The sequence below is a fragment of the Rutilus rutilus genome (genome assembly GCF_951802725.1).
Source record: "Rutilus rutilus genome assembly, chromosome: 10".
Lineage (NCBI taxonomy): Eukaryota > Metazoa > Chordata > Actinopteri > Cypriniformes > Leuciscidae > Rutilus > Rutilus rutilus.
The window spans coordinates 15,341,237-15,356,304 of NC_140215.1; the positions used below are offsets into that span (position 1 = coordinate 15,341,237).

Below are 15,068 nucleotides of genomic sequence, written 5' to 3' on the forward strand. Positions count from 1 at the left end.
AAAGTAAATCATATTTAGTAATATTATCAGAATTTCCCTATTTTTGTTTGATGTGTTATGCATTCTAATTGTATCAACATCTTTTCATTGGTAATGAAGAGAGGCTCTCTGACCTACTGCTGTTCTCCATCGGGTACTGCTTTAAATACAGTTTTTAACGTTTTTTAAAAAAGTGCCCTTTTTGGTCCTTCCGCCCCTGCCCTGGAGGAGGTCTGTGCACGCCACTGATCACCAATGCTCTGCCTGTCTCAATGGTGCCAAACATTGGGTAAATGTTTCCTGTCTCACTAAAGTCTGTGTTAAATGTGTAAATATGTCTTCTTTTCTCAGCATCATAGAAGGAGACGTGGCCCTCCTCTATGTCCAGATAAACTCCTATCTTAGAGAGTGTTGGCAGGTTGAGTTTAGTGACTGGTTCAGTCAAAGCCATCAAAGTTCCCAGCTGCAGACGCAGATTCCAGTACCCTGTTTTTGTGTTCATGGTGACATAGCAATTACGAGGAGCTGATTCCTTCACGACTCCAACCCGCCACTCATGTTTCTTCTTCACATCTACCTCCCAGTAATGGCTACCTGTATTATAACCCTCTTTAGCTTGGACACAAGTCCAGCCATCGAATTTAGAATGCTTCCATTGGAATTCATTCCAGTTATTATGACCATATTCTTTTGCCCTCAAAGATTTTCCATCTTCAGAGACTAGTAGTTCTGAGTTGGCTGTGTTTGGATCCAGAATTACAACAGCTTCAAGAACAAAATGAGAATATATTGAATTATTAAAATTAAACTCTATATAGTAATGTATAGTACATTTACATGTATATCTCTTGATTATAAAGCTATATATATCAGTTGATCTTTACCTGTTGATTTTGTAATCCAGTTCCAAACTGCAAAAATGAAAGTAACATTGGATTAAACCTGACAAATTGATGCTAAATTGAGCATCAACACAAATGTTTTTTATTTCTTTCTATTTTTCCAAAAAATGAAAATGCAATTAAAAGTGAAGCCATGATTTTATGAAAGTCAATGAGTCTAATGAAAATACCTGGGTTAGGAATGCGTAATCCAACTATGAGGAATAAAGACAACGAGGAAACACATTGACATAACCTTTTACACATATATTTGAATGCAATTTATCAAAATTTATACAAAATTTTACCAGCATGAAAACAGCATAAAAATTACTATATGTAAAATCTCTGTGTGAAAGACCAAAGTAATCTTCACCTGCGTTTTTGGATCTCTGTTTACTCTTCACCCAATGTCTGGGGATTGAATCCTTCTATACAAAACAATAAAACCACAAGTATTCTTTAATATTTTACATTCATTTTGATTAAAATGTGATTGAAGTGACAAATAATAGTTTTTTTTTTTAAATATGATTAAAAATGCCAAATGAAATAAATATAAAACATGTTTCTCTAAGTATAAACATGAGTCATAAAATGTATGACATTTATTGAAAGTTTAGAACATCAGTTGAAATCTCATGCATTTAGATATGTTCAGTTACAAACAAAATATTGAAAAGCCATGGACTACTGTCTCAGTTTTATAGCAGTATTTGATTTCTTTACATGACCAATTTTCATTTTCATTATGATCAATTTTACCTCAGAGCTTTCTGACTGTAGTACAGTCCATATGATCCAGTCCATTACTGGGAGTATGCTGGACTCTCCCTGTTTCCATTCTTTGCGGAGATCCCTCAGTGTTTCTTCACATTCCCTCTTTGGACATATTGAGTTCTACAGTCAGAAAGAGACAGAAAGATATTTGAGATATCTGATTTAATCTTGTGCGTTACAGAAACGTCTTATCCCTCTGATCTCGGTAACCATGCAGATACAAACCTGTTCCATGTCTTTCAGTTTCCAAGACCAGTCAGACAAGATTTTTTTTGCTTTGTTAAATTTGCTCTGCTCTGAACAGGTCTGTTGTATCTACAGCAAACAAAAGAAGAAACGAAAGAGTAAACAAATACCACTGACAACTAAAATAGGGTCTGGTGTTAGTTAGGGTTAATTCATAATTTTCCCTGTTCCACTGTGTTATCTTGTCGTCACTTTACTCCAGGATGGTTAGAACACAAAATCTCAAAACAGGAAGAGATTTATTTTTATTGCTTATTGCATTCCAGTTTATGGCATTATGCCTGGTTAGGACATGAAACTAATCACTCATAAAAAAAGTGAATCCAAACCTCTTCCTCGTCCAGTTGTTTTGTCTGTGTGTTCTCGAGATCTTCAGCCCATTGCAAAATATAATATTGCTGTTCATCCAGCTCTTCTTTAGTTCCTTTCTTTTTAAACTTTCGAGTCATCAAGTTGAACATCTTTGACTGTGGGCATAATGCAGGTAATTTGAAACTTCTGTTAAACTCATATGAAAATTCATATAATAATGTCAAATGTTTACCTGTACCACTCTGTCCAGTTCAGAAGCCAGGTCTCTGATAATGTCCTTTGACTCATCAAGAGAGTTGTCTTTTTGCTGAATGCTTTCGGTGGCTGGTATTTTGACGTTGAACCGCTACAGAGAGATTTTTACATATTAAGCGAATACTAGTGGCTTAAACTAAAGAAAATTAATAATACTTTATATTACATGCATATATTTACCTGGTAACAGTCCTTCCCAAATTGTTTTAACATTTTAACAACATTCTATCAGAAAAAACAGGGACACATGCCCAAAATATTAATTCACCATGCACCTTCAACAAATCAAGTTGAAACTAACTGCAAGCTATTTTGGTGTTTAAAAAAAAAGAAAAAGAAACTGTCTGTAGAAGATGTTTGTGACATTATACCTCAGTAGCACTCAGATTTGGCTTGATAAATGGGAATGATGCAGAAGCTCTTTTATTCTTCTTTACGTTTGGCTTCATGAGACTAACGTCACTAAAGGTAACTCCAGCGCTTTTTTCTTCTGCAACATATATAGACAGCCAATGAATTTAGTAACTGCAACAGGAAATGAAACAGTAACGCTGTTGACACATTGTGGTAAAGCTAATTACAAACAACTCTGTATGAAACATGCTGTATGAGTGATGTTAACAAAGATGCCACACATAAATATGAATACTTTTGAATATTTGTTGCACTATTCCAAATTCCTGCCATACAAAAGAATGTCTGAGAAAATTGTGGAGATTTTTATTTCTCTAGCACTATATAATTATGAATGTTTTAAATAAAAAATTATAAATAAATAAAAACATACCAGCTGCTGCGAATGCCATATCTCATGTAAAGAGTAATCCAATAAGAGCTCTTGTGAACACTTCCTTGACTGTCACTGCAGTCGAAAGAACAAGGGTTGTTGTACAGCATATTTATACTAGACCCCGCCCTGTTGAAACAAAACTATTTTTGTGCAGTCAGTGACTTTGGTCAGTTCAACCTCATAGTTCCAAACAAAAAAGGAGACATTCTGTCAAGAAGATATGGCTTTAGACTGCTTGGAATGGACCATTTAGTAGTGTGTGTGTGTGTGTGTGTGGGGGGGGGGGGGGGGGGGGGGTTGTAACAAATTACAACATATCTGCCATACAAACACACTTACATTAATTGAATGTCACGTGCCACTCACTGCTGGCCAAAAGTATTATAAACTATTATAACTGGACCTTAAAGTTAACAGAAGTAAGGAAAAGAATGGGAAAAAAATATTATTGTTTTGTCCTGTGTCCTCTAGAGGGCAGCACCTTCTGTCGCATCATTTCATTTTACACCACGAAGAAAATAATCCAAACAACACGGAAATAGACGTGATGGTCTACTGTTTTACTTGCATTTTATTCCATGGAAACACAATTGAAACCTTTAAATTTTTTATGAATTAACGATGGATTTAAAACGTGATAAAGATGTAACAAGATCGAGCACACATCTTAAATCAGTCTTTGTTCATTTGTTCAAGATTCAGTTTAATTTTTTTATCAGCCAGTGATTGACTGGGTGAGTGTTTCAGTATCTTTTTTTTGTTAATTTACATTTATGTAAATGTAACGTAACATTAATGTACATACATTGTGTTAAATTCGTGTAACCCAAGACTCTTTAATTCATCTATCTGTTTGGCTGTCGGACTATTACGTTTTCTATAAAAAAATTGGTCTATTAAATCAAGTAGGTGCAAGTCTTGCAGTGTTGTTGTAGTGGCGTTCATCCACAATATACTGCAATATATAGCTTGTGTAACTGTGTTGTGCAGAACTACATGTTGTACATGTCTACTTTTGTATGGCAGAGCACTGAGGATTTCACAACACCATGGGCAACAGGAGGAGAGGTCACACTCATGCACCTAAAACACCACCTCTATCCATCGACACAAACTCCTCTGATCATGAGCAGGTTGTGAAGCACAGGATATGTATGGTGTCAGACTTCTTCTACCCAAACATGGGTGGTGTGGAGAGTCACATCTACCAGCTCTCACAGTGCCTCATAGAGAAGGGCCATAAGGTTGTGATAGCAACGCATGCGTATGGAGACCGCCGTGGGATTCGCTACCTGACCAACGGACTGAAGGTGTATTACCTACCACTCCAGGTTTGTTTTACAATATATTGCATTAGTTTAAAAGTGTCACAGCTGGCATAATTCAGATTTTTTTTAAATGTTTGTGATAAACATAAGTCTCTTATACTCACCAAGGCTCTGTTTATTTGACCAAAAATACAGTAAAATAAATAACTCTTTGAATATATATTAAAATAATTAATAATTATAATAATTTATTCCTATGATTGATCCTTCAGAAATCATTCTTATATGCTGATTTGGTGCTCAAGAAACATTCATTATTATAAATAAGGCTTAAAACAATTGTGCTGCTTAGTGCTTAATATTTTTGTAAAAAACGTGATAAACTACCATTCAAAAGTTTAGTGTAAGTACAAACAAAAAGAAAGATTGAATTAATCAAAAGTGGCAGGCATTTATAATGTTAAAAAAAAAATATTATTTCAAATATATGTTGTTTGAACCTTCTATTCATCAAAGAATCCTGAAGATATTATCCATGAATAATTATAATTGGATTATAAGAATCCAAAAATATTAGCCAGCAAAAACTGCTTTCAACATTGATAATAATAACCATTATTAATAATTGAGCACCAGTAATAATTAATAATAACTGAGCATCAAATTAGCACATTAGAGTGATTTTTGAAGGATCATGTGACACTGAAGACTCGTAAGGATGCTGAAAATCCCATCACAGGAATGAATTTCTAAATATATAAAAACAGAAAAGTTATATAAATTTCACAATATTACTGTTTTCACTGTATATTTGATCAAATGAATGCAGCATTGGTGAGCATATGAGACTTGTTTCAAAAACATAATTAATAATTCCAAACTTTTGACCGGCAGTGTACATATCAAACTGCTCACTCACATCCCTTCGTTTCAGGTCATGTATAATCAGTCCACAGCCACCACCTGCTTTCACAGTTTGCCGCTACTCCGATGCGTGTTTGTGCGTGAGCGCATCACAATCGTGCACGCCCACAGCTCCTTCTCCGCGATGGCCCATGATGCTCTGTTTCACGCAAAGACTATGGGGCTCAACACTGTATTCACAGACCACTCTCTCTTTGGATTCGCGGATCTGAGCTCTGTACTGACCAATAAGCTGCTGACTGTCTCTCTGTGTGACACGAATCACATCGTGTGTGTGTCGTACACTAGTAAAGAGAACACTGTACTGCGAGCCACCCTGGACCCTGAGATCGTCTCCGTCATCCCTAATGCTGTTGACCCCACTGACTTCACCCCTGACCCCTGTCGTCGTGACAACAGCAAGATCACCATTGTGGTCATCAGTCGACTGGTTTACAGGAAAGGTGAGGAGAACATGGTGTTTTTATTGGTATTGCAAAATAATGTAAAAACATTTTAATAGCATTTTCATAAAACAATGTTAATTTAATGACTCATCAAATCATTCAATCAGTATTTAAAATATATATATATATTAATAAATGTGTTATTTATTCATAATGTTGTTTTTTTCCATAATAGTAATTTCACATTTTTTTTATCCATAATATAATATAAAAATAAAATGTAAAGCTACTTAATTTTTATGTAAAGCTGCTTAATAAGATGTTATTTTCAAGAATTGTATTATACCAAAGAGACTTTTTATTCAGTGTGATATCAGGACAGTTTGGACTTTATGTCCCCTTAAAATATCTGAATGAATTTCAAATCAGAAATTAATATGCTCGTAACAGAATCTGTTGTTTTGCAGGGATTGATTTACTTAGTGGAATCATTCCTGAACTGTGTGGAAAGCATCCAGATCTCTGCTTTCTGATTGGTGGAGAAGGACCCAAAAGAATCGTATTGGAAGAGGTTCGAGAGAAATATCAGCTTCATGACAGGTAAGAAAGCCAGTGGGCCTGAGCAATGATCTCTAGATGTGAGTATGTGTATAATTTCTTTACTTACCATTATTTTTCATGTATATATTAAGGGTTCGTCTGCTGGGAGCTCTGGATCATAAGGATGTGAGGGATGTTCTTGTTCAGGGTCATGTCTTTCTCAACACTTCTCTCACTGAGGCCTTCTGTATGGCCATAGTGGAGGGAGCCAGCTGTGGGTTGCACGTATGTGTTGTTTTCTATGAATATGAATGAGTGAAGTAGCATTATGCAAGTAAAATGGGTTGTGTTGACTCAAAGTTGAACAAAAGTATATTGCGTGAGAGTACAGTATGTTCATAGTACGGACGATATATGTTAGTGACATGACGTGAAGGCCAAGTATGGTAACCTATACTCGGTCCAGTCTGACTCTCTTACCATTAGGCCACAACTGCCCCACGTATATGATGGATATTAGCATATACTTTTTAATGCTATAATTAACTGGTTTATTGTGTGTGTAGGTGGTGAGCACTCGTGTTGGAGGTATACCTGAAGTCCTGCCTGATGAGTTGGTGACTCTGTGTGAACCATCAGTTCAGTCACTTTGCGATGGCTTGGAAACTGTAATTGCAAGAATACGCACAGGAAATGTGGCGTCTCCTGCCACCATCCACCGCAAGGTCCGAACCCTGTACACTTGGAGAAATGTTGCCGAGCGCACAGAAAAGGTGAGTTTTAAGAACATGCTTGAATTCAATAATTATTTGTTGTTTATTATTGTTGTACACAACCATTCAAAAGTTTGGAGTCGGTAAGATTTTTAAATATTTTTAAAGTATCTTATGCTCACCAAAGCTAATATTGTGACATATGAATCAAAATTAAATTAGCTGTTTTCTATTTGATTGTATTTTAAAATGTCATTTAGTCCTATGGTGGTAATGCTGATTTTTCAGACTCCAGTCTTCAATGTCACATGATCCTGATCACTCAGAAATCATTGTAATATTCGTGATGCTTTTTTTGTTCATTTTCAACAGCATTTATTTGAAATGAAAATCTTATGTAACATTATAAATGTCTGTTTTTTTTTTTAGCAAGGAGGCATTATTCATCAAAAAGTGTTTTGATGAATAATGCCTCCTTGCTAAAAAAAAAAAACAAATTTTTTTTCAAAAATTGTAGTCATTGTATAATTTGCCCACTCTTTCTGTGTTTGTTTCAGGTGTACAATCGGGTGTGCAGGGAGCCCGTTTTGCCTTTGTCTGCGCGACTGCATAGACTGCGCTCTCACTGTGGTGCCGTGGCAGGCTCCATTTTCTCCTTTGTTGCTGTTATTACCTTCCTCTTCCTGCTTTTCCTGCAGTGGCTCCGCCCAGATCATCTGATCGATGTTGCTGTAGACTCATCCGGCCCCCACAGCCGCTGGGGGCAGCACGTTAGTAAGAAAACAAGTAAAACACCAAACCCGGCTGTGTCCTGAGAGGAAGGATGGAGGTAATGAACTGAATTGTAGTACCAATGTACTACGGTACAGCAAAACATGTACTGACTGTACCCGTTTACATTCCTGTATAAAACAGTGACCTCAGGTGTAGAGAAAGCTTTTGAGAGCTATCCTCATCCACTCCCAGAGCCCAGCGCCTGTTTTTGCACAATGAAAAGCTGCCTTTATCAGATAATAATAATAAAAGCTTGCTGAAATTGTTGCACAAACACCTTTAAACATCTGGATTCAAGATAAATAAATGACAAACAGGGGCAGCTTTTTCTGTATCACCTTTACATTGTTCATCTCACAGCATATATGTATGCTTGAGATGTGATTTCAAACTGGTATATATGAACTGAACTAAAATGTTTAATGAGAAACAGCTTTTGAGCTTTAGTGGAGCTATGAATCATATCGCTTCTTTAATCTGACGGTACTTCTTTCTCTGTAAGCTGGTTTTGTTTATTTTAAACCCAAACACTCCATTTTCTTTTGACTTCACATGCAGCGCACTCATTTTAAGGCACTATACTTCACTTTTCATACTTGCTTTCTTTGATGTTACACCTATTTTATATTGACCTTCTCTGTGAGTATGATGATCATGGTTATAATGCACAAACGTTTATACTACCTGAAAGTGGTGTTAACTTGAATTTTTTTTGTTGACACAATCTACAATAAACTTTATTAACATGCAATAAGTACTGTATACATTATTTTTTTTACTGTTTCAGCTTTGACATGAGTGTTTGAGGAGTATTTGTTGGTGCTTTTCGAATTTTGTCCACACAATAACATAAAATAATTGGAAGAATTTACTTAAGGCGAAACACTACAGGTGAATAGGGTAGAATTTTAAAATAATAGATATCACCATGAAACTTCCTCAGTTGATTACTTACACAAGTATATAAAAAAAATGTATTACAAGTTTTAGAAATTTGTATGGTGAATTATGCAAATTAGGCATTATCTCATTATATATGCACGATTTGCATATATTTTCGGTAGATAGATATGAACATAATAAAGCCAGGTGCAAAATTATTTTTTTTATTTTGTTTACACACATGATGAAAATAAAAATTCAGAGGGATTTCAGGATATATGCTTTCATTACCTAGGAAATCAAAATATACTGTCCATAGCCATAAAAAAATTAAATTTTCGCCATATTTTTTTAAATTAAAATGTCACATAAATCAGGCCAATTTAATTCCCACTTTGGACATTCACGATTGGTTACTGATAGAAAGGAAATGCCCATATTTGGGTTACATAGCGTTGTGCAGGAGACTCAGAGCTTTACAACGATACCTGTCATGACAGACTTCAGTGAACAGACGGATCTCGGCATGTCGCGTTGGAATGCGAACTTCCTGGTAAATTCGGGAGAAACAGAAACTGACTGCCGCAAGTAAACAAAATTTAATCAAATAAACATCTTAATGTATATTTTCAACGTTTTCTTTATAGCAGCTTGAAAGAACACATATTGAAGGAGTAAACTAGCTCAAAACTGACCACTGCATCAATGTTTTTGCCTGCCGTGTCTCGCCTTAAGTTGAATTTAAAATTCAAACTAAGTAATATACATTAAAATAAGTCAATATGTGAAATTTTAATTTAAATGTGTGACTGTTATGTTTACGTAAAGTTGTTTTTGTTGTAGATAACTATGGAAGCTTGTCTCTGCCACAGAGAGTAAAACATTTTAAAAGATATTTGCGACTTTTTATCTCACAATTGAGAGTTTACATTGAGATATAAAGTCAGAATTGCGTGAAATAAAGTCGCAATTGCGTGTTATAAAGTCAGAATTGCGAGATATAAAGTCAGAATTGCGTGAAATAAAGTCGCAATTGCGTCTTATAAAGTCAGAATTGTGTGAAATAAAGTCAGAATTCAGAATTTTTTTCTCGCAAAATTTTGCGACTTTATATCACGCAATTCTGACTTTATAACACATAATTTCGAGTTTATATCTCGCAATTCTGATATCTTTTCTCAGAATTGTGAGATATAAAGTCCAATTCTAAGGGGAAAAAAGACTGACTTTTTTTTTTTTTACCTCAGAATAGTTTATATCTCACAATTCTGACTTTATAACACGCAATTGCGACTTTATGTCATGCAATTCTGACTTTATATCTCCCAATTGCGTATTATAAAGTCAGAATTGCGAGAAAAAAAGTCCGAATTCTGACTTTATAAGACGCAATTGCGACTTTATTTCACGCAATTCTGACTTTATATCTCGCAATTGCGACTTTATTTCACGCAATTCTGACTTTATATCTCGCAATTCTGAGAAATAAAGTCAGAATTGCGAGATGTAAACTCGCAATTGTGAGATAAAAAGGTCGCAATTATTATTATTCATTTATTATTCAGTGGCGGAAACAAGCTTCCATAGATAACCGTCAGGTCACTGTCTGGATCAGGAATCGTATGCTAACACCCAAACAGGGCTGATAAAACACAACCATTCAAGGCTAAATCCAGGAGTCGTTAGCACTTATCGCCCTTTCTGATTGCTTTCACACACATGCACATTCAATAGCTGCTCTATCCAGCTAGAACGATCCTGTTTCTGCATAACACTGGATGCAAATCATGTTTTGCTGGAGAGGCAGTTACTGTATCACCAATTACATTTGCAGTTACATTGGCTTTGGTTAGCTATTTCTCTTGCTGTGTATACAAAATCATATCTAATTTGAGGTTGAAGATCAGTTTTACTTAGTTACTTTTTAGGGACATATTGTCTTTACATAATGACTTTAATTTGTTCTCTGAAACTGGTGAAACTGGTGAAACCGGTGCTTGCTGATGCATGTTTTTGCATCTAATGTTTTATCGCCTCTGGCCCTTCGATTCATTTTGAGGAGATTTGTTTATGTGGGGGATTCTCACCTCTGGAGTTTGGGGAGGTGGGGGTGTAAGCCCATATCACTGATAACGGTGGGAGGTGCATTCTTGCCAAGGTGGTTCTTGTTTCTCTGAAGGCCATATAAACTCCTCTGAAGAGTTTCTCTGGCCACCACTATCACAATTGTTCTCTTCCTGCAACGTCTCTGAGTTGTCTTCTTGTGAAGTTTGGAGATGGCTGTGGTTCATGATGAAGTGAGCATCTGGAGTAAGCCATTGGATCACAGGTTTCACACATATGGAGGACAAGTGTGTAATACACTAATGGCAGGTGAGTTTTCCTCCTCTCTTATTCTCTCACTCTTCTTGAATGTTTTCAGTAGTCAAACACGTTTACGACAAGAACCAAGCTCGTTCTGTTTTCACAATTTGTTTTACAATTTTATTACACTACCTAAAATACCTCAATTTATATCAACAAATTTGTCACCATTGGACCATGAAACATGTATGATAGTAACATACATACTATATAGCATCAAGCCAGCGTTCCAGAGTCAGACCATTCAATTGTACAATTATATGGACATAGAAAAAGGAAATTGACTTTGGCTTGGAATGATGGTCTAGAAGATAACCCAATCTGACTTTACAGCAGGACTGGTTTTGAATAATTTGTTTAAATAGCTTTTAAGTGATAAACTTTTTCCAAAAAGAAGGGATTGAGTGTGGGTTTAATTGGCTATACTTGGAGGATACTTTCCCGGGATATTTGCTAATTTGACTTCTTTGAAGTCAGAGTTGTGGCTCTGTGAGCTGCGCACATGCTCAAAACATCTATAAGAGATTGGCTTTCAAATTTTTGTATCTGGCCCTGGTTAATTTTCTAATCCCCGTTCATTTTTCTGTCTCTAAAAAACAACTGTGAGTTTGCATTTCACTGTTTTTGTTCATTTTGAGGAATACTGAATCTGTTTTTTGTGCAAGTGAGATGAGTAAATGTATGCTCACATTTAACTGCAATAACTACACCTCATTCCTGATTTACTTTACTAATTACTTGAAAAAAGTAATCGGATTACATACCTTTAAGATTAAGTAGTATTTCTTGTAATGTTTCTTGTAATTACCCCAACACTGATTATTATTTAAATATCAAATCAACAAATGTGATATGGCACATCCTCATCTAAATATCTATGTTTCTGCTTTGTTAGGTTCCTGGGATGACAGAACACCTCTACACGATGCTGCTTTGCATGGAAGATTGCTGCCACTGCGAAGACTCCTTTCACAGGTACTAATGGGAGGAACACTTACTCAAACTGGATAGCTAAATAATTCGAGTTCGCAAAAAGTATTTGGACACTTAATCCACTCTGAAATAAGTATGAATGTCATTGGACTAGATAATATAAACCAGCCCGACTCGTCTGGGTCACTATTACATATTGAGGTTTAAGGACAGACTATGTATTAAAACAAATGGTTATTATGAATGAAAGAAATTAATTGTCCATGTTTGCATTTTTATAGGGATACAATGTGGGCATGGCTACATTAGATGGAATCACACCACTGCATGAAGCATGTGTTGGAGGCCATTTTATCTGTGCTAAACTTCTCCTGGAACATGGCGCTGATGTATGTATATAGGCCTAACTTTCTCTTTATTTGCAATATTTATGCCTTTATTTTTCTCTGCATAAACATGCATTAATGCCTACAATATGTTTGCATTCAGGCGAATGCTGTCTCCTTGGATGGAGTTACTCCTCTCTTCAATGCATGCTGGAGTGGAAACCCCACTCTCGTCAGCCTCATTCTGACGTACAGCTCTGTCCACCATCCGGCTCATCTGCGGAGCTCACCTCTTCATGAAGCAGCAAAGAGAGGTATATGTGATGATTCTTGTGAATTTACAGAGAACTGTTAACATTGGGATTTCAGTAAACCGGATGTCTGTGTGTACATGTTTTAGGTCACACAGCATGTGTTGAACTGCTGCTGTCTCATGGTGTGAATGTGGACATGGAGTTGTCCAGCATAGGAACACCACTTTACTGTGCATGTGAATCCAAGAGCACAGACTGTGTTCAGAGCCTGCTGATCTCAGGTCAGAATCACACACGCCACCCTTCATGGGATAATAAATACATTTATGTTTCATTTTGTGTTATCTCAAAGGTGATTCTCACATGCACCTTACTGTAGTACAGTAACAAAAATACCCTATCTGGATCATGTATTGTCTCTTTCTTTTTGTTTAGTTACAACTAAATAAATTAAATAGCAAGTAATCAATTAGAGAGGATGTAAAATACATATATAAATACATACAGTTTAAATACAATTTAAATCATATATAATTATTTGTTCCCACTAATTAGCAGGGTTATTTTGGTTTTATACAGTTATAATATTTTGTAATAAAATGTATTAAATATTTAATACTCATTATTTGTAATTTATATCTTCAGTGTTCACTTTAATTTTAGTTTAAGTTTTATAGCTTTTAACACACACACAAACACACAGTCTTCATTTTATTTCAGTTTTAGTAATTTTATTATTTATTATTTTGTCTTATTTATTTATAACTTTCATTTCAATTTAAGTTTTTAATCTAATATTGGTAACACTTTACAATAAGGTTCATTAGTTAACATTAGTTAATGTATTAACTAAAATGAACTGAAAATGGGCAATACATCGGTTACAGTATTTATTAATATTTGTTAATATTAGTTAATAAAAATCCAGCTGTTCATTGTTTGTTCATGTTAGTTCACAGTGCATTATTATTATTAACAAATACGACCTTTGATTTTAATAATGATTTAATAATTTAGTAAATGTTGAAATTAATATTAACTAAGATTAATAAATACTGAAGAAGTATTGTTCAATCTTATTTCATGTTACTAAGTTAGTTAACTAATGTTAAGTAATGAACCTTATTGTAAAGTGTTACCCTAATATTTTTATATAGGCCTAATTATATAATATAATATGAATACATTTTATTTCAGCTTTATTTCAATTACCAAAAATGTTTTTAAGTAGCCTTAGTCCTAGCTTTAGTTTTAGTCAACAATAGCAACACTGCTAATCACTGTGCTCCTTGTCTCTCTCTAGGCGCTGATGTGCAATGTGGGCGGGGTCTTGACACACCTTTACATGCTGCGACCAGAGTGGGCGGGGCAAAGGAGGTGGAGCTACTGTTGGAGCATGGAGCTGATCGGACATCAAGGAACTCAGAGGGAAAGAAACCTCTGGAATTGACTACAGATCAGAGTATCAAACATCTCTTGCAGACCGCAGGTAAATAAACACAAATTAAACACCAAGTATGCCCCTGTACTATTATGCTGCATTAATGCATGTTGCGATAATGATTCTGGCTTGTGATCGGTTCTGCAGGTCCTTGCTCTCTTTCTCAACTGTGCAGATGGTCTATTCGACGTTCGCTGGGACAAAAAGGACTAAAGAAAACCAAGATGCTTTGCTTACCACATACCCTGCACAATTATCTTCTCTATCATTAAAACACACATAGATATTCTCCAAACACTCTTCCGTAATCTTGTTCTCTTTTAGTCACGTTATATGTGCACATTTTTATCTGTAAATAATCTTTGTATAAATGTAGCTACTTTTATACAATATTTGTATGCATTTACAGGCTATTCCATCACTGTTACATTTTAAGTAAACATAAAATCTTAAACTTTGTTAATTTTGTTAATCTTAGACACATAAAGTTTGACTGGACTTGCACCTGAGCCACTTTGTAGATTTGTGAACAGGCTGGAACCCTCCAGATCAACAAGAGCTGCTACATGTGGAGACTGTAAAGTTCCATTTTGTAAAACATCTTTTGCCCAAAATGTTTTTTTTTCTGTGAAAGGAGCCAATCTGTGGAACTGGCTTCCTACAAATATAAAGACTTTAACTAAACTGTCCACCTTTAAAAAACGAACAAAAGCCTGGTTCATACAGCAGCAGCAGTGTGATCATGCCATATGAGATGTATAGCTGTGTCTATGTGAGGTGTGCGATCTGTGTGAGTTCGAGTGAATGTGTTTATTTACTATACTTATTTTTATTGGTGCTAACTGGTTTCTGGACATTTTATTGTATTCACTGTAAAAAAAAAAAAATACATATATATATATATTTTCTTAACTGTTAAAAGCCCTTCTAGGGACTGGTGTTGCGAATTAGTCATGGCTATAAACACTGTAGGCATCGGATTGTTCTTTATGTAATGTTTTTTGTATCTGTCCCTATTCA

At 35.4% G+C, this 15,068-nt stretch overlaps 3 protein-coding genes across 3 annotated transcripts; 2 read left to right on the forward strand and 1 right to left on the reverse strand.

The window, feature by feature from the left end:
- Window positions 1-3: 3 nt before the first annotated feature.
- On the reverse strand, window positions 4-3,370 carry LOC311298576 (E3 ubiquitin-protein ligase TRIM38-like). The gene is made up of 11 exons (XM_084421626.1): window positions 3,241-3,370; window positions 2,825-2,943; window positions 2,634-2,678; window positions 2,431-2,544; window positions 2,216-2,353; window positions 1,866-1,955; window positions 1,626-1,760; window positions 1,237-1,291; window positions 1,052-1,075; window positions 864-890; window positions 4-744 (listed from the first exon to the last, which is right to left on the reverse strand). Exons 1-11 carry the CDS (start codon window positions 3,257-3,259, stop codon window positions 155-157), a joined length of 1,356 nt encoding a protein of 451 aa, XP_084277752.1. The 5' UTR covers window positions 3,260-3,370; the 3' UTR covers window positions 4-154.
- Window positions 3,371-3,747: 377 nt separating this feature from the next.
- On the forward strand, window positions 3,748-8,602 carry piga (phosphatidylinositol glycan anchor biosynthesis, class A). The gene is made up of 7 exons (XM_084421628.1): window positions 3,748-3,977; window positions 4,270-4,574; window positions 5,446-5,878; window positions 6,289-6,421; window positions 6,514-6,646; window positions 6,928-7,134; window positions 7,632-8,602. The coding sequence occupies exons 2-7, from the start codon at window positions 4,293-4,295 to the stop codon at window positions 7,887-7,889; spliced, it is 1,446 nt and encodes a 481-aa protein (XP_084277754.1). The 5' UTR covers window positions 3,748-3,977; window positions 4,270-4,292; the 3' UTR covers window positions 7,890-8,602.
- A 639-nt stretch (window positions 8,603-9,241) lies between these two features.
- asb11 (ankyrin repeat and SOCS box containing 11) lies at window positions 9,242-15,067 on the forward strand. Its single transcript, XM_084420839.1, has 8 exons — window positions 9,242-9,318; window positions 11,000-11,103; window positions 11,990-12,069; window positions 12,309-12,416; window positions 12,517-12,667; window positions 12,754-12,888; window positions 13,911-14,096; window positions 14,196-15,067. Exons 1-8 carry the CDS (start codon window positions 9,257-9,259, stop codon window positions 14,318-14,320), a joined length of 951 nt encoding a protein of 316 aa, XP_084276965.1. The 5' UTR covers window positions 9,242-9,256; the 3' UTR covers window positions 14,321-15,067.
- The last annotated feature ends 1 nt before the right edge of the window (window position 15,068 follows it).